The sequence below is a fragment of the Triplophysa rosa genome, linkage group LG18, assembly GCF_024868665.1.
Source record: "Triplophysa rosa linkage group LG18, Trosa_1v2, whole genome shotgun sequence".
NCBI lineage: Eukaryota > Metazoa > Chordata > Actinopteri > Cypriniformes > Nemacheilidae > Triplophysa > Triplophysa rosa.
Window position 1 is genome coordinate 1,224,281 of NC_079907.1, and position 23,110 is coordinate 1,247,390.

General features: G+C 38.2%; 1 protein-coding gene across 2 annotated transcripts in view; it reads right to left on the bottom strand.

Annotated features, from left to right (window-relative positions):
* pax2b (paired box 2b) overlaps positions 1-13,856 on the bottom strand; it is a 29,649-nt gene extending 15,793 nt beyond the window's left edge. For both annotated transcript variants that reach the window (XM_057359115.1, XM_057359117.1), the window contains exons 1-5: positions 13,356-13,856; positions 12,019-12,184; positions 11,016-11,213; positions 7,556-7,635; positions 6,946-7,065 (exon numbers count right to left, since the gene is read on the bottom strand). In XM_057359115.1, the coding sequence (XP_057215098.1) occupies positions 6,946-7,065; positions 7,556-7,635; positions 11,016-11,213; positions 12,019-12,184; positions 13,356-13,398 (607 nt within the window). In that variant the 5' untranslated portion in view covers positions 13,399-13,856. The remainder of the gene's footprint in view (positions 1-6,945; positions 7,066-7,555; positions 7,636-11,015; positions 11,214-12,018; positions 12,185-13,355) is intronic.
* Between the last annotated feature and the right edge of the window lie 9,254 nt (positions 13,857-23,110).

The following is a 23,110-nucleotide window of genomic DNA, read 5'->3' on the forward strand; positions in this document are numbered from 1 at the left end:
TGGTTATTACCACGAGATCGCCACTGTGACCTTTTCTTTCTGCACAGATCAGTGTTTCACACACACACACACACACACAGGACTCTCTCGCTCTGTGTGTGTGTGTGTGTGTGTGTGTGTGTCCGACATGATTTGATATTTTGTGAAGTAACCGTGAGTGGTGATCGCCTGAGCAGAACTCGTCATCACGATGCTAGGGGTCCTGTGGGAAGTTGCCAAGGCGTTACTAAGTGGTTGCCAAGGTGTTCTAAAGTGTTATACTGCCTCTGACGATTTAAAAATGTACACTCTAAAATGATGTAACTGTGATTTTGCGTGAAACAATTTACACAAAAAAATTTGAGTTCATTTTAAAGCTGTTTAAATTGTGTACATTTACATTTAGGCATTTAGCAGACGCTTTTATCCAAAGCAAAAACAATAAAGTGATTTTTCAATAGTATAACTGTTTATTTGTGTAATATTTACTAAGCCACATGAATTATTCTTTAGAGTGTAATTACACTCCAGGATTTGATCATTCATGTCTGTAGCGTTGAAAATACACAAATGAAGGTTTAATTCTGCACCCAAAAATGAAAATTCTGTCATGAATTACCCCCCCTCCCCCCAAGAAAATTAAAATGGTAGTCGAAGGTGCTCCAGAAATGTTTTTTTCCTTAATTCTTTAAAATATCTCATTTTGCGTTCAACAGAACAATGGTACAATAATGTTTCCCACTATGGTGGTCAATGATGTCCCAGAAATGTCAGTTGCTAACATTCGTCCAAATATCTTTCTTTGTGTTCAACCGATTAAGGACATTTATACAGGTTTGGAAAAACTTGACGGGGAGTAATTCATGACAGAATGCTTATTATTGGGTGAAGTATCCCTTCAAGCTTGATTGCGATAGTGATGTTCGCTTTAGCCGTGCGTTTTTCCTCCTACAGTCTGTTAAAGCTGACGGTTCTGAGCAGCGTTCTGTGTGGACGGCTCCCGCGGGGCTCTTTGAGGTGGAGTGGGTATTTGCACTATCGGGCGCAGGGGTAAATGAAGTCATTAATTAGGTGCCATTAGGGAGCTGAGGCCACAGACCTGATCAATATAACTGCATCTGTCATTTACAGCAGGGACATCAGCTTCCTACACACCGATAAACACACACACACACACACACACACACACACACACACACACACACACGGCTATTACTGCATGGACTGCTTTTTGGCAGTAGGGATCAACTTAAAGTGATAGTTCACCCAAAAATGAAAATTCTGTCATCATTTGCGCATCCTCATGTCATTTCATATCTGTATCAATTACTTGGTTCTGATGAACACAGAGAAAGATACTTCGAAGAATGTTAGCAATTTCAATCATTGACTGCCATAGGAAAAATGAAATGGTGGTCAAAGGTGCCCCAGAACTGTTTGTGTTCCCACATTCTTCAAAATATCTCACTTTGTGTTCAACAGAATAAAAAAAAAATCTTACTATGGTAGTGGACGATGTCACAGAACTGAAAATGGCTAACATTCTTACAAATAGATTTCTTTGTGTTTAACAGAACAAATACATTTATGTAGGTTTGAAACAAACTGAGGATGAGTATGAAAGTACATGATTATTAGAAAAGGCAATAATGAAGCCCCCCCCCCATACATGCTGGCACAAAAGATCATACTTAAAGGGACAGTTCACCCAAATATGTAAATTCTGTCATCATTTACTCACCCTCAGGTTGTTCCAAAGCTGTATAAAGTTTGTTGTTCTGTTGAACACAAAGACAGAAATGTGAAAGAATGTCAGTAACCGAACAGACCTCTTCCCTCATTTACTGCCATGGTTGGGAAAATAAATACTATGGGAGTCAATGGGGGGTGAGATCTGTTTGGTTACTGACATTCTTCCAAATATATTCTGTTGTGTTCAACAGAACAACGAAATTCAGACCGGTTTTGAACAACCTGAGGGTGAGTAAATGAGTTTCATTTTTGGGTGAACTATCCCTTTAAATGTATGGATTCATATTTCACAAATTGGACAGCTCGTGAAATATTAATGAATTGCTTTGGGATTGTTTAATAGTGATATAAATACCCAGAATACATTTTTCAACTAATAAAAAAGAATCACATAAGAATATTGTGCACATGTCATGTTTAATGATTTATGACACTTTTCTGTTGTTTTGTATCTTGACAGCGTCCCTTCACATTCATTGAACGCAGAAGTGCCGAGAGAATGCTCTGCTTCTGGTTTTAAAGGACACGAGGGTGAGTAAATGATGTTTTTCGTTTTTAGCTAAACTGTCCCTTTAAGGCTCTTCTGATCTTTGCACTGTTTTTTTGTTAGGTTCCCAAAGTAAAGTGCTCAAATAGTAGTAGTTGATCAAGGCCGCAGCAGGCCGTTTTCTTCTCATTAGTGCTTATGTAATAGCTTTCACCTGGAGCCTGAATGGCTCGCCGTGGAGCCGCTGGCACACAGTTGCGATGTGTGCTGCCCCGCTGCTGTGCTATTGATCGGCGACTGAGTGGAGCGGATTCCTTCTGACATGAGTCAGTATTAAGACTGAGGTAACGAGGGAACGCGCTCTATCAAAGCAGATAACACCACAGGATTCACACTTACAGAGCCTGACCTTATGACACAAAGAGAGAGAGAGAGACTAGTGTTATGATGCGACTAAACTAAACCTCTGCCGCAATCTTCGTAATATTAAACAAACTTTGTCAAGCCAGCAAAAAAGTTCATTTTTGAGGTTACTAATTCATATGAAGTTGTATGATGTAACACTTACAAAAACGTTCGCTTATTACTGTATATAAAAGCAGTAAATAGTAAACCTCTTTGTCAAGCCATCAAAGAAGTCATAAAAATATGTGTTTTCCGCCTTGATCTAACGGAAATTTGTTTATTATATATTCTAAGTGCAATTCGTGTAAAGTTGTACGATGTTAATTGTAAAAAAATTATGCTTTTTATAAAAAAAGTCATGGTCACAAAAGCGTCACTGTTGCAAAAGCAGCTCACACTAAAACGTACAAATGACACTGTATGATTATGTACGAATTAGCCATCTCATAAAATAGTTACGAGTTTCTGTAAGATTGTGTTAATATTTTATTTACAGTTGTTTCTCCAAAAATTGATGTGTGTTTAAATGCGATTTATTACAGTATAAAAGTATTTTGGAGGACAGTTTGGCTACCGTGCTAAATTTCCGAAAGGGAGGTAAAGTACTGAGGGTCTGTTTCTCTACAACTTTGCTTCTTCTGTGTTTAATGTTTAACACAAGCCCATCGTTTTGGTCACCTATTTAAAGAATAATAGACCACTTCGGAAGACGTAAACAATGCTGGTTCAACGCTGGTCTTGTGGAACTTCCTGTTTCAGTTTGAACTTCCTGTTTGAACCTTTGAACAAAATACAACCAACAGAACATTTATAACCCAATCAAAATGTTGAACAAATGCATTTCAGGTTTAATTACGTTTGTAAGATGTAAAAATTAAATGAAACCGGAAGTGCATCTGGACCAGTGTTTACATCTTGCGAAGTGGTCTATATTTATCAAATTCTCTTTATACTGGCGTGTTAAGTCACAACAGCATGTGTACATACAGGAGCTTACATGACAATAATTATTTTGAGGTGTTTTTACAGCTAAAGATTAACCGTACATTACCCAGCATAGACACAAGCACTTAGTTGAACATTCGCTGAAAAAACGTACAATCTCAGCTGGTACCCGATCGGTGTCTTGGGTTGGTCGGTGTAAAACGGCTCTCATCTTTTTAATGGTCTGTTCTTATCAGACAGCTGTGAAGGGGGTGGTCGTGATGAGGGGGGGGGGCTCGCTGTGGATGTTAGATGTTAATTTGCGTGGTAATAGCTTTTCTCGGCGGAATTGCAAATTCTCTTAAATGTCACTTCCAGCATCGCAGCTCAGACAGCCAGAGTCCGTGTGGATATCAGAGCTCTCTCTCTCTCTCTCTCTCTCTCTCTCTAACGTGCTACTTTTAATTTGCAGTAATACAGTAGCGCTGTCAGATTAATGGCTGGCGTGACACCTGTGTCCCTGCGGCCGCTCTCTCAGATTCGCCGTGTACATAACGCGTGTCACGGCGCATTATCTCTCCGCTCGGCTCGTAATGGGGCCGGCGTCGGAGGATGATGCTGACTGCACACTTACTGTAAGACCCACAAGAGCTCCTGGACTCTCTTGGCATGCCGCCACAACCCGGGCCAAAAACACACAATCCTTCTGTCTGTTAAGACCATCTGTTATGTTACATTGGATATTGCGTCACTTTGTTGCTGTTGTTTTCTGTGGAAACGTCTACACTATAAAAAAAGCTGGGATGTTTCAATCCATGTTTGGGTCAGACATGGGCAAATCCAAACCTTTGGGTTTACATTACTCGAATATGAAGATTTTTTGTTTATTTAACCCGATGGTTGGGCATTTTTAGAGTGTTGTGTGCTGTCTGTAAACACACTGTTCTTGCTCCAAAAGACAAAATTGTCCTTGTTTCTAGTAGAATCCTTTGAACACCAAATAAACTGAAGTGCGGTAACCGGCGTTGGGTGTAACTAGTTACGAAGTAATTAGTTACTGTAATTATTTACTTTCCCCTTGAAAAAAGTAAAGTAAGGGATTACTCTTATTTTTACTGTAATTTAATTACAGTTACTTCTGATGTAATTGAACTAAATACTGTGTAATATATTCAATAGTGGAAAGACATCAAAATTATAAGTCTAACTTTAAAATATATGCTTTAATGTATCCTTCTCACATTTGTATACTTTAGTCAGTTAATGAGAATCATTGATGTAGTTATTTATTATCTATTTGAATTAATTTAATAAGCTGTTTCATGTCTATCCTTGAATCAATTCTAATCAAGGTTGATGTAGGATATAGAAAGTAATTAGTAATTAAATACTTTTTGGAGAGAGTAATTTGTACAGTAATCTAATTACAACTGTAGCTAAGTAACTAGTAATTAATTACTTTTTCAGAGTAACTTACCCAACACTGGCGGTAACAGTCTCAGATGCTGCAGATGCAGGCCATGTGAGAGTGTTGTCTGAGATTTTAAGCATTATGGGATTTCACAATCTATTTTTGTTAGATGTCGCTGCGGGGAAGGGTTTTAAAGCATCTTTAACTGGCGAGCGTTTGTGCGGCTGCAGGTTCGTCTGGCAAAGATAAAGTGAGTATGCGCACGCGTGTGTGTGTTCTTGAATCACATGACCATTTGTGAAGTTATACATAAAAACACTGCGCTTCTCTTCCTCGTCTCTTCATCCTCAACACCCTTGACAACTCAAGAAAATGGCCACCCATCAAGAGGATCATTTGAGAACAACAACCCTCCAAACATTCAGTCATCCTAGTCACGCACACACACAGTTGTCACCTGGCGCCCTTGCGTCGTCTGATTGCAGGAAAGTGAATCTCAACGCAACACAAATGACTGCAGGTGTGATCACGGGAACAGCGGTTTCCACCCGCCGCTGCTGAATGTGGAATGGTCGGGCCGTATCAGCTGTGTGCCATGTTTAAGATTTTCATATTTGGGTGATTTAACAGCCAGTTAATCCTCTGCTATCCACCTCCTCTACAGGAACATGAACTCATCTGTGAGTAAAACCAGAAGATCTAAAAATACCAGTTCATCTCAGTGGAAGTTGCTCAGATGGCGCGTTTAGAAGTACGTGACCTGCATGCCGATCTTTTGCTTCTAGGTATGGCTTTTCTGCATTTTCATATTTCTGCATTTGTTTTGTCCTAACAAGGCCTGAATTTGTCAGCAAAAAGTCTGTCCACACTAAAAATAAAAATACTTGAATGACCCAACAGACATTTAACCTAAGACACCAGCAAAATATCTCGTCGCTCGGTGTAGCTGGTTAGGGCAAAAACTTCTTGTCTTACTTCCATCGCTTGGCACTTTATCACGTTGTGTCTAGTTTAAACACAGTGTAAGAAACAACCTTTGAAATGTGTTTGGTGTACTGCTCAACCATCAGTCTGAATATTAGTCTTCCTCATTGTCGATCTGAATCTTTGGGCACAAATTTGCAAACAGCACAAAAAATTGGCAATATTTGAATTTTGCGGAATATCATCTTAGAAATCGAACTATTTTACGTTGTGAGCTTCAATCTTCTGAATTTGCACGATGCGAGTTGTACAAAAAGGTACAATTATTTTTCAAAAGCATTTATGAAGCTCCACCACTAAACCCAAACGTCACTGCTGGGCGCAGACGCAAAAAAGTTTACATGAACTCACCGCTAAAAATAAGACGCATCGTTTTTTGCTTCACACATCAGATCTAACCTGCTGGTTCTTCAAAATAAATCACAATGTGGAGCAGACTTTATGCCCTCCGATGAAGAAAGAAGAAAGAAGGGGGGGGGTTGAGTATCTCTGGGCTAAATGTCCTCTTAACACTGCCGTTCTTGTTTGAGTGAGTTTGTTAGTTGGCTACATCATCTTGACATGTAATTACTGAAGCTCTCTTAATCACAGCAGTGGATTAATAACACAGACTCCTGTGGGGGTCACATCAGCACATCAAAACCCTCTCACCATCACACACGTGAGAAATACTGCAACCATTACACCTTCAAGGGCAAACTGCTCAGAATATTGTGTGCCAAAAATAAAATCCATTTAAACCAGAAACTTCATGTGAATAATATGTAATTCAATGGTACATGGACTGTTATCCAAACATTTATAAAATAAATAATCAATTCATTATTCTACATTAAAAAAAACACATTAAATACTGATCAGATGACATTTACATTTAGTCATTTAGCAGACGCTTTTATCCACATGCGAAGTTACAATTAAAACAGTTAATTAATTAAATGGTTCATGCACATCTCTACAAAATTGCTGCAGGTTGTCAATAATAGAAAAACCGCAGACTTACCTGCATCTCGTTTCCGCTTTTCTCCGTTAGAGCGGGCTATACCCAGAATTCCATTGATGGAGTAAGATCCCACGGGGTCGTTGGATGAACTGGAGACTGGAGGAGATGCTGTACTGGGAACTGTGGACCGAGAGAGGATAAAATATCAAAACTCTTCCCATGTGTTTAACATCACATCAGTTTCCAGAAAAATGGTTTATAGCAACTCGTATCAATTGTTTCCCAAAATATATCAGGGCTCAACAACAAACACAGCCCAACGAACGGGGACCGGTGTGGGAGGGGCCAGTGGACGGAAGTATGGACGGGCAACCTATCAGGTGATAGATGTGATGTTGCACTCTTACATGATGCACACATATCAAAACATGTCTGTGATGCATCGAACACAATTTAAATAGGTCACCAGGGTCATGTTAATCTGAAAGATTTGTTCAATATGCAGGGTTTGGAAGAAGATATTTTGAGAAATGTCTCAGTGGTTTTGTGGAAGTCAATGGGGTTCGGTGTTGTTTGGTTGTCAACGTTCTTTAAAAGTAAGTAAAGTATGGAAAATCAATATTTCCCAGTGGTCCAGAAATGTCCCGTAGTCTTAATGTGGTGATCTTACCTATAGTGTGTCCAGGGGTGGAGAGAGACGATCCGTCTGGTGAGGGGTGAAACGGCTGCTGGACCTTCGTCCGAATGATTCTGCGGAATAAAGACGGTTACATGACTCACACAGACCTCCGGAGTTTCTCTCTGATAATCTCAGATTTACATCTCAGACGTCTGAGAGCAGAGGGTTCTGAGAGGACATAATCGCAGATGTTCAGATCCTGTGTTAGCCGAGCGAGAAACCGGCTGTTCCTTTAAGGTGAGAAATATTGTGAATCTCTCTGAGCTCTTCTGCCTTCAGTCATCTTGCAAACAAAGCATGAAATCACAACCTTTCACCTCCATAATCATCCGTACAGCTCTCTCTCTCTCTCTCAGTTCCCGAGGAGAGCCTCAGGCTTGGTTCTAGTGTGGATGAGGTTCTATTGATCTAGACTCGAGGATAAAAAGTTCTGAATTAGCCACATGGGTACCGGGATGCAAATGGAAAGCTATAAATTATATGTGACAGGAAAGCAATAGTTGCTCAGTGCGGTGTACAAGCTTACGCCAGCATCTGAGTCCGTTAATCTGAACGACACTTTGGGAAAAGGGCCCGCTGTCGCGCTCATTTGTAAACTTTAGATCCATTCATCACTAATGCCATTTATCCTCTTTCAGCAGACATATGCAAACAAACACATTACAGAGGGCCGAAGCATCCGTGAACCTTGCTTTCATGTGTATGTTTTAGGTGGCTGAACGGATTTTACAAATATTACAAATAGTGTTTGAAATAAAATGAGATTATTAAACCTACTTCATAAAAGAATGAGCGGGTCGTGTTAGAAAGATGTCACCTGAGACTTTTGGCACACAGTAAACCATAAGACAAATGACAGATGAGCTCTCTTTAATGTCTCAATTCTTTCTCTAAAACATCAGTGAGAGCAAATGGAAAGTCTCATCTGAGTCTCAGATATTTCTCTTAAGAAAGAGAGTCAGAAATCTCACAAATGTGTCTGTCGTTAGAGTTACAGAAGAGACAATGTACTGAGCTCAGATTTGCCTCATCTTATTATGGAAGATCTCAATATGAACTCGCACATTTCTCATCGAATTTGCTCAAATCCAGATTATTTGACCTCTACAATCTACATTCATTTGACACCTCCAGACTCTTCACGTGTCTCGACAATTACACTCTCATTTGTGTTTGTTTTTATTTCTCATAAGCAATGACTTAAATGAAACGCAAGTGAGCGCTCAATCAAATCTCTATGAAAGAGCAACATCTGAGCAATAAGTATATACTTGCATACTGCGTGCAAAGATTATGCGTTTCCTGCGACATATCTTTCATTTCATGCCCCATGAAGATTATTGATTGCAAAAATATTTAGAACACGCTGCGACGACAGATCCTATTCAAAGCACAAATATATAAATCCATTAAAATGCTTGTGCTTGTACTATTGATATCTGTTGAAATAACCAGTGGCTTTAGGACGTGTCCTCGGGGCAGAGCGAGAGAGATCAGACAGAATCTGCTCTCCACCAGTGACAACATATCAATTTTATATTTCATTTCTCTCCTTTAAAACCGGTGCCTGACCCCTTGCATGGCCTGGGGAGGATAAATCTGCAGACTTTATCCACAATCTATGTTTCTCTCATTGAATAAGTCATTTGGAAGAGTGAATTAATATCTTGGCTGTGTCTGAGAATCCTCAGAAGAAATATTAAAATGACTTTACAAGTGAATCGATAATATTGAGCGGCATTGAGGAGGTTTTTGTAAGCTCGTGGTTTCATTGTCACTTGTTGGTTGTGGAGGCAGTTTAGTACAACAGAAACACTGTCATGTTTAATAATGTATGTTTAAGAAAAATTTACACACATGCACCCTGAGTTTAGCTCTTTCTCTTAATGCATCATAAAGCATTTAATTATTGAATAAAAGTTGACTTTCTTTTACTTAAAAATTCACGACTTATATAATCAATGGAAATGCTCTTCATTTTGCTGTATATACTGTATGATCTGTAATAGATTGCTTGTTTTTGCCTTATCAAATGATTGAGGACCACCTCTCTCTCTCTCTCTCTCTCTCTCTCTCTCTCCAGACAGGACCTCAGGCATGAGTATACCAACATACTGCTAAATAAAATCTAGGAATAAATAGTGTTTCATTAAAGTTAAATTATTCCAGAATCACATGCATTCATATTTTAATTTTCCTCATAAACAAAGTCATATTTTCCTGTTTCAGAATAGCCAAAGTGAATTCAATTAGATTTTAAGGGGCTTCGGTAATTACATGAACGAACATTTTGAATTTATCTCACAAGTTCATGTCAAAAGACGTTCAAATGGCCCTTTTTAGGCGACCACGAGGCATGAAATGAATTTTTTTCTTGCCTCCTCTTCTCTTGTGTGGGCTCTTCTATTCTTTGGCGTCAGCTCATTAAAATGTAATGCAGAGTCTGGTTTTATGGAAGAGTGAATCTTAACCAAAGTTCAGCCTCACTGCTTCTTTTTACCGTTTAGATTTTTTCCACGCAGGTCTTACACGCCACCCTGAACCACCATTTAACCAATTATAAGGATGTAAATAGGATCATATTGGATTATAGATTGTGCATACTGCAGATTTTCCCCATATTGAAGCCTACATTAGCCGACTGGACATCATTCCAGTTTGGAATTCAAATGCTAGGAAAACAGACCATACGATCACAAACATTTTCATTTAATTGCATTTTATCAATAATTTATTTTGCTTCAAATTCTTTCGATTATAGTAGCACAAATAAACATGATTTAGTCTTTAGTGTTTACGATCTCGATGTTGTGATTTTTATGGGGGAGGATATTTATTAAACAAATTATGAAGCATGTACGTCGCCAGGATTCTCGCATAAGTCGCCTGGCAAACTGTCTTCCAAATGATGGCGTCGTTTTTCTATCCTTGTGGAAAATAAAATGAAGAGAAGATGAACACTATAAAGTGTAATTGAGGGGGCTGTGGCTGTCTCTTTTAGATCACCGTTCATTGATCGGTTTTCACTCGGTCTGATAAGATTTTATAGGTTTGGTCTCTGTCATCGTTGAGCTAGTTTGCAGCAGAGGATTGAATTACAGCCGCAAGACCACCGGCACAACGCCGAAAAACAAAACCTCAATACAGCACAGTTAACTCCAGCTACTGTATAAAAATACAGAACATATTCTAAAACAACCGAAACGCATGCAATTTTGTCTAAAATAATAAACTATGTATGTTTCTTCTCAAACATTATTTCATTCATCCATGAGTGTTGTTTCCCCCAATATCATTATTAATCGTATCCAAATGTTCATGTTAAGCATCATTATTTGTTTTCTTTCCGTCATCATTTCTATAAGGATACGTTTGGTACCAAAACTACCAAAACTCGCAGATATGCTTATATATTGACGTCAGGAGTTTTTTATTATTATTGTTAAATCACCTGTTTATGGAGGAGACGCTGGGGACCGTGTCGTTGTCACAGATGCCATCCGCCAGCAGCCGGTCCCGGATCTCCCACGCGAACATGGTGGGATTCTGTCTCTTGTAATCCGCTATTTTATCCACCACCTTCGGCGTGGCCACTTTGGGTTTGGATCCTCCGATAACTCCAGGTTTAATACTGCCCGTCTCATAATACCTGAGGAAACGAGAACCGTCTGTAAGTCATGACCAAAACTAATAACCACAGGACGATAAACGACAGCTGCGTGTTTTCGAAATTATGAAAATGTTTAAGTTACTTAACACAGCCCAGTCCCGACATTATCATATATGATTTGCGCTGACAGCCCAGCCCATCTGGTTGGTTTACTTATTTTAAACATACTTGAAATAAATTGACACAATTTCACGTGTCTGGAAAAACTGCTCTCAATGAGATGCTTTAAAATCTTACATCAAATCACATTCACTTGAGATGTGTTTGGGCTAACAAATCTATTTATAACCCATTATATGTCATTTATTTAATAAGCAAAGCCAGTGCAAACTCATTAGCGTTTTACATCTCGACCTTTTTATTGAAATAGGCCCAGTAATCAGATACTGCTAACAAATTGCATTTAATAAAATCATTTTTAAATTGAGAGGTTCTTATAAATAAATGAGAATTGTTTTGTCTGATTTGAATGAATTATGGACATGTTATGGGAAGTCAAAGTGAGACGTAAAACATCTATTTCAAAAAATGTTTTATCACAGATTGTGAATTTCCTCAGGCGCATTGCTGAAATTACCATATTGAACAGACGAGAAAATACTCGTGGTTAGTTTAATATAGAGGAGAACAAAATGAGCAGACACATGTGGAAAAGTGCAACCTTACGTCATTCCAAATGATGTGCTGCTAAATGGTTAAGTGTTTTATTTACTCTATTGTCATGCATTATGCATTGCATCTACAGGGGCGTCTTGGAGTAATGATGTTGTTTTGGGGGTCTCACCTGCCCAAGATCTTGCTGACGCAGCCGTGACTGACCCTCAACTGTCTGGAGATGTCACAGGGCCTGACCCCTTGGTGCGCGAGCTCCACGATTCTCTGGCGCACAACGTCAGGTAAAGGCCTGCCGTTCACGAACATCCCGCCCAGCTGGTTCACCCCCCCATGCCCTATACCGGAGACAACAACACCAAACCACCAAACCATAACATTACATACAGGCCGTCACTATTGAACAGCAAGTGCATTTTGTGTTTGATAATACATGATTAAATCATATTACTTATATTAAACCTGTACAGATGTTTGTATGAGATATTAAAATTAATATACGTGCTTATCTGCTTTATTTTCGTTTAACGAATATGCAATCCAATCAGATATGCATATGCGCAGACGCATCATTAAAATGTATTGTTATCGGCTTTTTGTCCCACTGTCCCTAAACAATTTAGTTTCATCACAATAAGAAAAATGTATCTTTACATAATATAAACGAATAATAATAAGTAAAGAGCTTTTTTAATCCACACGAGCAGCAGCATTTTTAAGCGTTTCCTGATTTTTTATGAAATCAAAAAGAGAATTTGACATTGCTCTGTAACTGTGTGAAGAGTTTGCTTTCTATTAAATTGATATTTTTTTTTGTTCACGTTTTTAAGTGCTGGTGACGCACGTTAAACTCCCACCCTGGTCGTGTATTTCTGTTGAGACAATGCTTGGGTTTGTTACTCGTGGAGCGATTAAATTACACGAGCATTTATTGTTTTCATTCCCCTGGATATAAATAATGAAACAGTTATGTGTGATCGCATTACATATTGTTGTAATGTTATTCTCTTTTTCCTGTGTGTTTTTTAATTCAATTAAAGCTCACAACACTATTTCAGAAACATTAATCAGTCTGCTTTAAATATGTTTTATTACTACGGCTATGAAAATGTAATTTTAATCATTTCAAATATTTTGTACTTTGTTGGTGACATGAAATAAATTATTACAAATACCCTGACAACTATTTTGATAGTTATATATTAAATTATGGTGTAAATAATAGCTCTATATTGTATATAGTCATGTTTTTTTTTTCAATTTCTTTACCAAATGTATATAAATTGAGCTTGTTAATTAATCGAGTTTTTAATTATCATTTTTAATTGTAGGCTATTCTTTTTTTTTCAGTTCATACAGTTATGCTATTTGTTATTCAATTGAAAATGCGCACTGTCTAATTTTGACCTTCTTTTTTATCATAGCTCAGCTCTTAACAAAGATGCATTCCGTTGATGATCTAAATTGGCTATTGGATATATTCTTCAGATAAACTCCTGTGGAACTCACGGTGCATGGCGGTGAAGTGGTCTGCCTTACAATGAATATCCATCGGATAACAGAGAAAAGACAGATAATCAACTGAAGTCGCCGTCTCGTCTTTCTTGCACGAATAACAACTGAAAGAAACGAGGATATGTAACGTGAATCCAGCCGAGGACGAGGAAACTTCAGAAAGTTGCAACAGTCCGTTCAGTGCCAATGGACGGAGGATTTGTCAGGTGTCAGTCATGACCGCATGCTCTTCTAGGTCAGAACGAATTGTTTTCAAATGAATGCTTGTTTAAATGTTTTGGGAATGCATGATTCTTTCAGCGGTCGATGTCCAGAATTCGTTCCGTCCATTCGGTTATATCCCGGTGGTTTCGTTTAGCAGGCGCAGGACTGTCGTGGTTCGTTCTGCGCATGGATGACAGATAGCAGAACCATTGGAGACTGCGGGTGTCCTGTGTCTACCTGTCCTAATAATAACAACGCGATTCGTTTGCGTGCGCACACGGGCCGGGACTGAACGACTTGGGTCGCTTGTGTTGGTTTGTAAAAGCTCCAGCCCCCCTCCTTTGCGCAGACCCCCTCTCGCCTCTTTGGATGAGTGTATCAGACAAAGGCAGTAGATTCCAGCACTTTGTGATTCGTTCAGATGTGGCTCCATCCGCCTGTCACTCCAAAAGGGGAGGGAAAAGCTGAATGCAGCTAAATGAATGAGAGTTTAGTAGAAATTAGGCGAGAATGAGAGCAAATCATTTCATTTTCTTCTGTGATAATCGTTGGAGACCTTTAAACCCTTATATGAAGTGCGCGTAAAATAGCAATGGCATGTTTTTACCATCAGTTTTCTAACGAATAACAGACGAGTGTGGTAATGGCAGCACAGAGGTAATTAAATGCGTAAAATGGACATTTGTACCGAATTAGCTTGGTCACCTTCAGCTAAGCATCCCATAATAACGCTTAAAATAAAAGCTCGCAGCTGTGGCCTTCAGAAATAATGCAGAATAAGCAGGTTGACGGTAAAGCGCAGCTCTCATTTCTCGCCCTAACGCCACTTTATCTTTAATGGTGAGGTCGATGGCGTGATTATGGTTTGATTTAAACACCATCTTGTTTAGATTTTCTGCGCTTGTCTCTGCGGTGAGCAAGTTTGGCTCGGGTCGGGGTGCGAGAGACTGACTGTAGGTGGTGCTGTATCGTCTCCAGAGTCTAAAATAAGGTTTAGGCAATTGTATATTTTTGCAATTTATTCCTGTATTTATATTTTTGCATAATACACAATAATGTCACATCTCTTACATATTTTAAACCATTTTTATAATATTCTTTAAAATCCTTTACTTCGATTAAATCAGATCGAATTGTTAAATATTATGTCTGTTGCTTACAGTACGAACATAAGAGAATTCTGTACCTTTATTAATATATTTAAATAATCCTAAATGTTCACGTGAGACTACAGCTCTACGATAAAACCACTCTGTAAAATGTCTTAGTAATCCATGACTAAAATAAAATAATTCCAGAAATAGTAATTTGTGAAATTTCGTTAACAATTAATATTTATTTAGATAGAGCATGGTCTCATATAATATTTAAAATTGTTTTTATTTATTTTTTAAATGTTATAAGATATGTTTAATATAACAATGAAATAATTCTATGAGGCGTGATATGAAAATAATTCCATGTGTCTGAAAATCCGCAGTAGCCGAAATGTCCATGTGTTGTAGACGGATCTCTGAAGAGCGCAAGCGGGCAAGTCGGTTAGTCTGCCTCCTAGTTAGGTTGGAGGATGATTTTTCTTTCTCCTGGTGTTTTTGGAGAAGCTTCTGGTACAATATGTAACACTGCGGGCTCTAATTTCACCCTCCGTTGCACACCTTCCCCAAAGCTGGGGTTTTTTCTGCAAGACCCCCCTCCCAGCCTTTCCCTCTGCCCTTGTGCTCTCCGCGTCTTTTGCTCTTTTTTTTTTTTTGAAGACTTCTAAAATTAAGTGTTAGTGTTTTTGTCACCCTTGGAAGAATTTCACACTGAATTCGAACAGACATTGTAAATCATAGCAGCACTTGGAGTTATATATTTAAGTGTATTCTATCAGTGCGTCATTAGACAGATGGATGCCGAAAAAGCTTGAAAAGCATTTAAAAACCCCAATGCAAGTAATCCTTAAATGGTTTATTACAAAAATAAATGACAAATCAAGTTAAACAAAACAATAAAACTACATGCAATGCCTTAAACAAATCGCATTATTATCTAACAGTCTAATTTTACTGCAGTTCACATAACACAGCCTACTTCTGACATTCCCACCGATGTTGCAGAACTAAAAAAAGTTTGAATCAACTAAAAGAAATGGAATGTAAAATCTTAGATCTTAATTTCATTAGGGCCCTGCGAACTGACAGTGAGTAATCCATCTTCAGTCTGGCGCTGCGCGGAGTCTGTGAGCTCTCCAAACACCAGAAGGGAACCGCACACAACCCGAAGATGAATCTCTCCGTTTCCACTTTCCTCTGCTCTCACTCGTCGTTCTGTTGAGCATTGAGGATGCTCACTGAGGAAGCCCAGAGGTGAAGATATTTCCTCCTTCTCTCAGCCTCCCGTTCTCATGGCAACGCCACTAATAGATCAGACGCACCGAGCTCGAGTCGAGAGCATCACCAGAGTGAGTCTGACTCCACACCATCCACATGACTAACGATTTCGATTTCGTCGTCAAAATAAAATTCTGCTGTATTTTATATCTATGCATGTCATATCATGTTTTTAATAATGTGTTTCTCCATTTAAAGCTGTTTTAGGATTTTGAGATATTGGTAGGAGTTAGCTCTATTGCTAACATATGCTTTCGATCATGTTAACAGCACATTAATGTGAGTATGTCGAATCAGGTAACGAATTTCATATCCAAACAGACAATTTGGCATTTCATTTGCCAAAAACCATTTGTTCATTTTTTTCGTATTTTATGTTTTCGAATCCCATTTATAGTTTATTTTTCCATTATAGCTTATAATCATAATTCTTGCATTTTTTTATTTCTTGCGCAATACATCTGGCTGACAGTAATGAACCGTGTTTTGGCTAAAAAGGTCTCAAAACGTGATTATAAGTGAGTGATATTAAAGCATTTAAACAAACCGAACCTTTAGTTATTATACAATAAAACGTCTGGCACAAAACGAGCTGTATGCTGAAATAAAGAGTTATAGGCCTCGGAGGTTGAATTGAGAGGGGGGCAGATGGAGGCTTTACGCGAGAGATTGATTCTGCGCTCGCTTTTAATTTCGACATAATTAATTAGATCATTACAACAGTTTTCCATTGATCTTGCCATTTAGGCCCAAAATTAAAAGGTGAATCAGTTAGCTGTTAGATATATGTTGTCTATTAACAAAGGCATATTAGCTAGTAAATGGACACACACATAATGAAATGCTGTGACTGCTATTCGAAGTATGTGTTTATGTATGTGTATGTATATGTATAGAATATCTTATTTATTAATTTAGCGTGCACTTACAGAGGAAAATGTTTATTTATTTATTTTGGGAATTAATAATAATAATAAAAATCTTTCAGTAATTCTTTCAGTAATTAAAAATAAATATATTTCAATAATTAAAAACACAACAACAATAATTATTATTATTATATTGGTTTATTATTAGCCTATTGTTTCCGATTCATAAATCGTTTCAAATCATGTTTGTAAAAAACACGTTGCAATGTACTTTATGATACACTCATTTCCATGAGAGACTGACTGCACATGTTGTCTAAGTAGATCCACAAGTCATTTAAAGTTATTGTCCCATCAAAGCATCAAAAATCACGCAGAGAAATTAAAGTTCAATATTTAACTTTTACTGCTGTTCAGCCCGCTTTACACCATAAAACATGATTTCTCAGAAATGTGCCTTTTAGGAGGCAGCAGTAAAACGCAGCAAATGAAAATATAAATTATAAAACGAAATGAGAAATTCTTCACAGTTGAAATAACAGATGATTTCTGACTGTCTGTCCCTCCTTCTCATCATGTTTCTGTAGCTCCTGAATGCTCAAACTCAAAATAATTACCAACATTATTCTGTATATGATATCATATAAAAACACGAATTTTAAAATAACCAAACTTTAGAAACTCATGGCTGTATAATCTTCAAATGATTTGAGTGATAAAAAAGCAGTTCGGATAGTATAGAAGCTCATGTCACCTCTCAGCTAATCTCTGTTTTACATTGTGTCCCAAAGGCTGATAAGCAGGTTAATCTGTGTGATATCGAACACACCAGGGATGGAAAATCCACCACACCGGTGGATCTTGTGGTTCATACAATATGCAGATTTAGAAATAATTCCTAAATGTGCCCTGAAGTGCTTAAATATAAATAGTGTTGGAGTCGTGCTCTCTCTGCTACCTTTAGGGGAAAACTGAAAATAATAACTCTTATAATTTCTCATTCTTTATGGGTCAAACTCGTTTTACTGCCCCTCTGATCTGAACAAAAAATATGTTTTGTAAAATTAGCAGACCTGAAATCAGACAGATTAATCAGTTGGTTTGGGTTTTATTGGGCATTGAATGTAGTCTAATGATCTAAAGGTTAAAGATAGCAACAGACCATCTTTTCCCAGTTCATGCCCTGAAGCAGGTCCATAGTAACTGTGTGTGTGTGTTTGTGTGTTACACAGCTGCGCTGCTCTGTAGCGACAAAAAACAGCTTTTCTGCACCCTGGTGCAATATGGGAACCAGCCCGTCTGTCCGAATCAGCCCATGGGCATAATCTCTCATCGCTGTGGCTCATGGCATCAGACACGGTCTCTTCTAGAGCCTGTAGTCATGCTAATACTCTCATCATTTATCCGGACACAAACATCTACTGTTGAGTGAATAACACATGAGCTAAATTCTTTGAGAGGGTAATGCAGGAGGAATGATGATTTGACCGTTAGATAAATGTTTGCTAAATGCAAGTTTCTCTTATACAAAACATTTATGTTCACGCACACACACACACTCACAGCATTATTTTGCTATCTCAAAAGAAAGAAAATGACCTTTTATCATTTTTATAATATATCATATTTTTCTCCCAGACAGTCGTGAGATTAAATGGAGAGCAAATTTAGACTTGAGAACTGAATGCTTAGGTTTTGCTTTGAGAAAAAGACCGCAGTAAGTAAGTTTAATTTGTGTCTCAACAATGTCTCAAACTGTGCTCTGATTTCCCAAGATATCAGATTAAAGTTTCTGATCAGTTTCTTCTAAAATCAATTTTTATTTTCTGTTCTCTTCAAAATGTCAACATTTGTCTTCTTTTCATTTATTTGTCCTAACACTCATCATGAGAAACATTTGAGACAATGTCGATGCATTCTGTACATGAAACAAAACTAATAGTATTAATTTTCTCTTTTTTTATTTCAGGTTTATGAAAATCCTTTATAGAATAACCTTCATCCGTTGTGACCTTCAGTGATCAGCTTGATTGTTCCTTAAATTTCATGACAGCCGTCTAATGTCCTCAATATTTCATTATAATCGTTTTTCATTCTTTTTGCTTTTAATAACCAATAAGAAGAAATTTAGAAAATGTGGCCTGATGCATCTGTCCTCGGTGTGATCCATGCTTTGCCATGTTCTTCACCTTTAAAAGAGCACATAAAACATATCATGAGAGAGTCACATGGGCTGTGCTCCAAAATAATCAGATTTCTCACCAGTGGAAGGTCAAAAGTGACTCATTTGTAATGACGTTTCCTTATGTGAATACTCAACCTTCAGCTTGATTTTTTGGAGTTTGACGGCAGCACGTGCCCAAGCTGATGCCATATACCAATATGTATAAAAACACACAAATACATCGAATAATACAATTGAGTAAGGTATAATGTACCAGTTGTTATCGCAGAAATAAGCCCCGACAGTGTGATCAGGTCAAGCCGGCTGCTTGTACATTATACCGCTTATTACACGGCTACTTACCACATGAGAAAAAAAACTGGACATGAAATGTAAATTTCAAACAATTTAAGACAAACCATGTAATAATCTAATTTCATTTATAAATGGAATGAATTAGAAGTATTCATAACATTTCTCATGCTTTGCCTTGAATGGATTTTTTTCTGGTGACCTTGTCGCAGTGCATTATGGGATAGCAATGCTGCATCAGTATAGCACCTGTAGTATAGGTTTGGAAGATCACATTTAAGCTGATAACTGTCTGTAGTGTAAATCTAACCTGGCCAATATGGCCGCCGTGGGGCATCACTGTGGTGGAATCAGTCCATCACGAGTAATTAACTGCCCCCTCCATCGCTGTGACGCAACGGGCTCGCCACGCTCATCCATCCTGCGACACGGAGGAAACCGGCTCTCGTTTATCATTCCTTGCTCACTCCTGACTCACACAAACAAACAAACAAACACATAAACAGCACATTAAGACGAGTCTCAGGCTTCGGTAAGCTCACGTGCGGTCGGGTAAATGCTCTGAACCAAGATTATTTTCTCCCTATACAAACAAACAAGCGTGTCTCGTTCCGGCAGGATTTCAGTCTGGTGTGTTGTGGATTGCTGATAAATCCGTTGAGTGTCAGTCAGTTTGACAGGTAGCTCCACACATCGGTTCTTGCTGTGTGTTTGTGCACGTGTGTGTTTGCGTGCCGAGCGTACACATGCTGTAACACTTGTTCACTGTTCTCATCTCATCTCAAGGTCTCACCTGTGCCAGGTAAACATCTGCCAGACTCCCAGCAGACAGAGCTGGAGGTGAGGGTGTGGCATGCTGCAGATGCACAACAGCGGCCGCGAGGGACCAATGGAGTTACTAACAGGTAAACAGGGAAGGAATGGCACATGGATGACATCAACCCTGTTAGGCGGAGGGAGGCGATAAATTGACGCCATTAAGCCCCTCCCACAGCACACAACTGGACTATATTTAAGGGACGGTTCAGGCAAAAATGGAAATTCTTGCATCATTTATTTACCAACATGTTCATATCTGTGACTTTCTTTCTTCAGTGGAACACAAAAGAAGATATTTTGAGAAATGTATAGTTTTGTGTTCATTCAATGGAAGTCAATGGGGTTCAATGACGTTTGGTTATCAACATTCTTCAAAATATCTACTTTTGTGTTCTGCAGAAGAAAGAAAGTCATAGAGTCTTAAATCACATCTCTCTCTCTCTCTTTCTCTCTCTCGCTAATATATTAAAAATAAAACTTTTCATATTTCGTAGTATTTTGAGTCTGAATTTCTGACAATTTGAGTTGTTGACTGCAAACAAAAATAACACACACACTCTCTCACCCCTACAGAGAGAGAGAGAGAGAGAGAGTGAGTTGTTTTTGTTTGCATTCAACAACTCAAATTGTCAGAAATTCAGACTCAAAATACTACGAAATATGAAAAGTTTTATTTTTAATATATTAAACTCAATTTCATAATATAATAAACGGCTCTTGCATGCCAAAGAAAATTAAAATTCATATAAAATCGCTTTGGATAAAAGTAAATGTTAATGCACAGAAACACAAATATGAGCGAGTGTTTACCTAAACTTTTTCAATTTCAGCTTTTCCCTCCGTTAATGTTTAACCTAAATGTGTTTACTTTACTGGTTGTGTGTGTGGTGTTGTAGTCGTGTCAGGGCTGAAGGGTAAATTAATTATAGAGTTGTTGACTAAAAGAGCATTTACTTGAAATTACATAAAAATGCAAATCAGCCCGGGGTGATGAACTCCCGTTTAACCTTGTGAATGTGTGTGTGTCAGGCGGCCGAGAGATCTGGGTCGGTCTGAAAGCATCATCTCATGCCTCTGACGGCAAACGCTCGCTGCGTCTGCGCTTCTTTTGTCTTCATTCAGATTGAAATGGACCTCGCAGCTCGCGTGTATCCATCTCGCAGAACCCCAGCTGTTCTGGTGTCTGCAGCCCAGCGTCCGCAGAGCGCTTTACAAATTGTCTGTGAATGCTGTGAGTAAACCCCCCCACCACACACACACACACACACACACAACAACCTATTATCACTGTGTCTTGACAAATGACTCAAGTTCCTTCGTGTTTCTGTGTGTGATCATTGTACTGACTTTGCTATTGATATTAAAATATCCACATAAGGTTCTGGTTTTAAAACGTAAGACAAATAAGAATATTGTTCCTATTCTTAGACATCAATGAGATTAAATGAAGAGAAAATAAAAACTTAAGTCTCGTCTGCTTCTCAGATATTTCTCCTGAGAAAAAGAGTCAGAAATCTCACAAATGTCATTAGAGATTGAGAAGAGATGTCAACAGTGTGTCAAACTGAGCTCAGATTTGTCAATTCTGCAATCAAAAGTCAATATTATCGAAGATCTCAATGTGAACTCACACATTTCTCATCAAATTTACTCAAATCCAGATGATTTTACCTCTACAATCTACATTCATTTGACACCTCCATACTCTTCATCTGTTTCAACAAGTACACTCTCAATTTTTTCTCTTTTTCTTTCTCCTAAGAAGTTTTAGGAGACACACATTAGGCTAAACTGAGATTTAAAAGAAACACAACGAGTCGTGTGTCAGGTTCAGATTACAAACGTTTAATCTTTTTTCCTCAAAAATTCTTTAGAAATGCACAACTGTGAACTGTTCCTTTAAATGTCCTCAGATGATTATATCAGACTGAAGTCGGTCCTTGTGTCTGTAGTATAGGTGTTATTTTTCACATTTGTCCATTATTTCACATGTCATCAGGGAGCTAGAAGAACTACATCTTAAAAAAAAGATGCTTGATGGAATGGAAAGGAAACAGATTATAGAAAAACTGCAACTGTGAGACAAACAAATTGTCCTGCTTCCCTTTGTGAGAGTTTCACAGGAAATAATTCAGATGGATGGCAAGATGAACGACCCGTCAGTGGAGGTCACGTGCTGATTAGCCTTTTTCTCTGCTATTTCACTCTTCGCAAACCATTATCCCTGACACACACTCTGTTCTATCCATCCATAAAAATGAGGACTTGTGTGTGTGTGTGTGCGCGTGTGTGTGTGCGTGCGTGCGTGCGTGCGTGCGTGCGTGCGTGCGTGTGTGTGTGTGTGTGTGAGCGAGAGAGAGAGAGAGAGAGAGAGAGACGGATGCTTGTAGCTGTGGTGCTGTTGTGCAGGTGCATTAGGTTTTTGATTTGATCCGTTGACTCCTGTGATTTATTTATTATAATTTTAAATAATTATACATTTAAAAACAGAAGTAAAAGCAAGATGTTGCTCTTTTGTAGCTCATGAGATTTGATGGAGTTCTCACTTTTGTTTTATTTAAGTATCAACTTATTCTCAGATGTTTTACATTGTTTAGGAGACATACAAACAAAGACTGTGATTGTTATGAAATACACAAAGATTATTTAGGATTTGGTTTAATTTGATGATATTCAATTTCATATTGAGATCTTCAATAATATTGACTTTTGATTGCAGACTTGACAAATCTGAGCTCAGTTTGAGACATTGTCTCTTTCGAAACTCTAATGACATTTCTGACATTTCTGACTCCTTTTCTCAAGAGAAATGTCTGAGACACAAATGAGACCTTAAGCAAAAGTTTTTATTTGCTATTCATTTAATCTCATAAATGTCTTTAGATTTTAGAAAGATGTCATCTGTGATTTTTCTCTCTTATGGTAGAGGAACAAAAGCACGTTGATACTGTAGTCACAGATTTAACTGACACTTATTTTTTCGCTGATTCAACCAAAAACTTTTCAGGA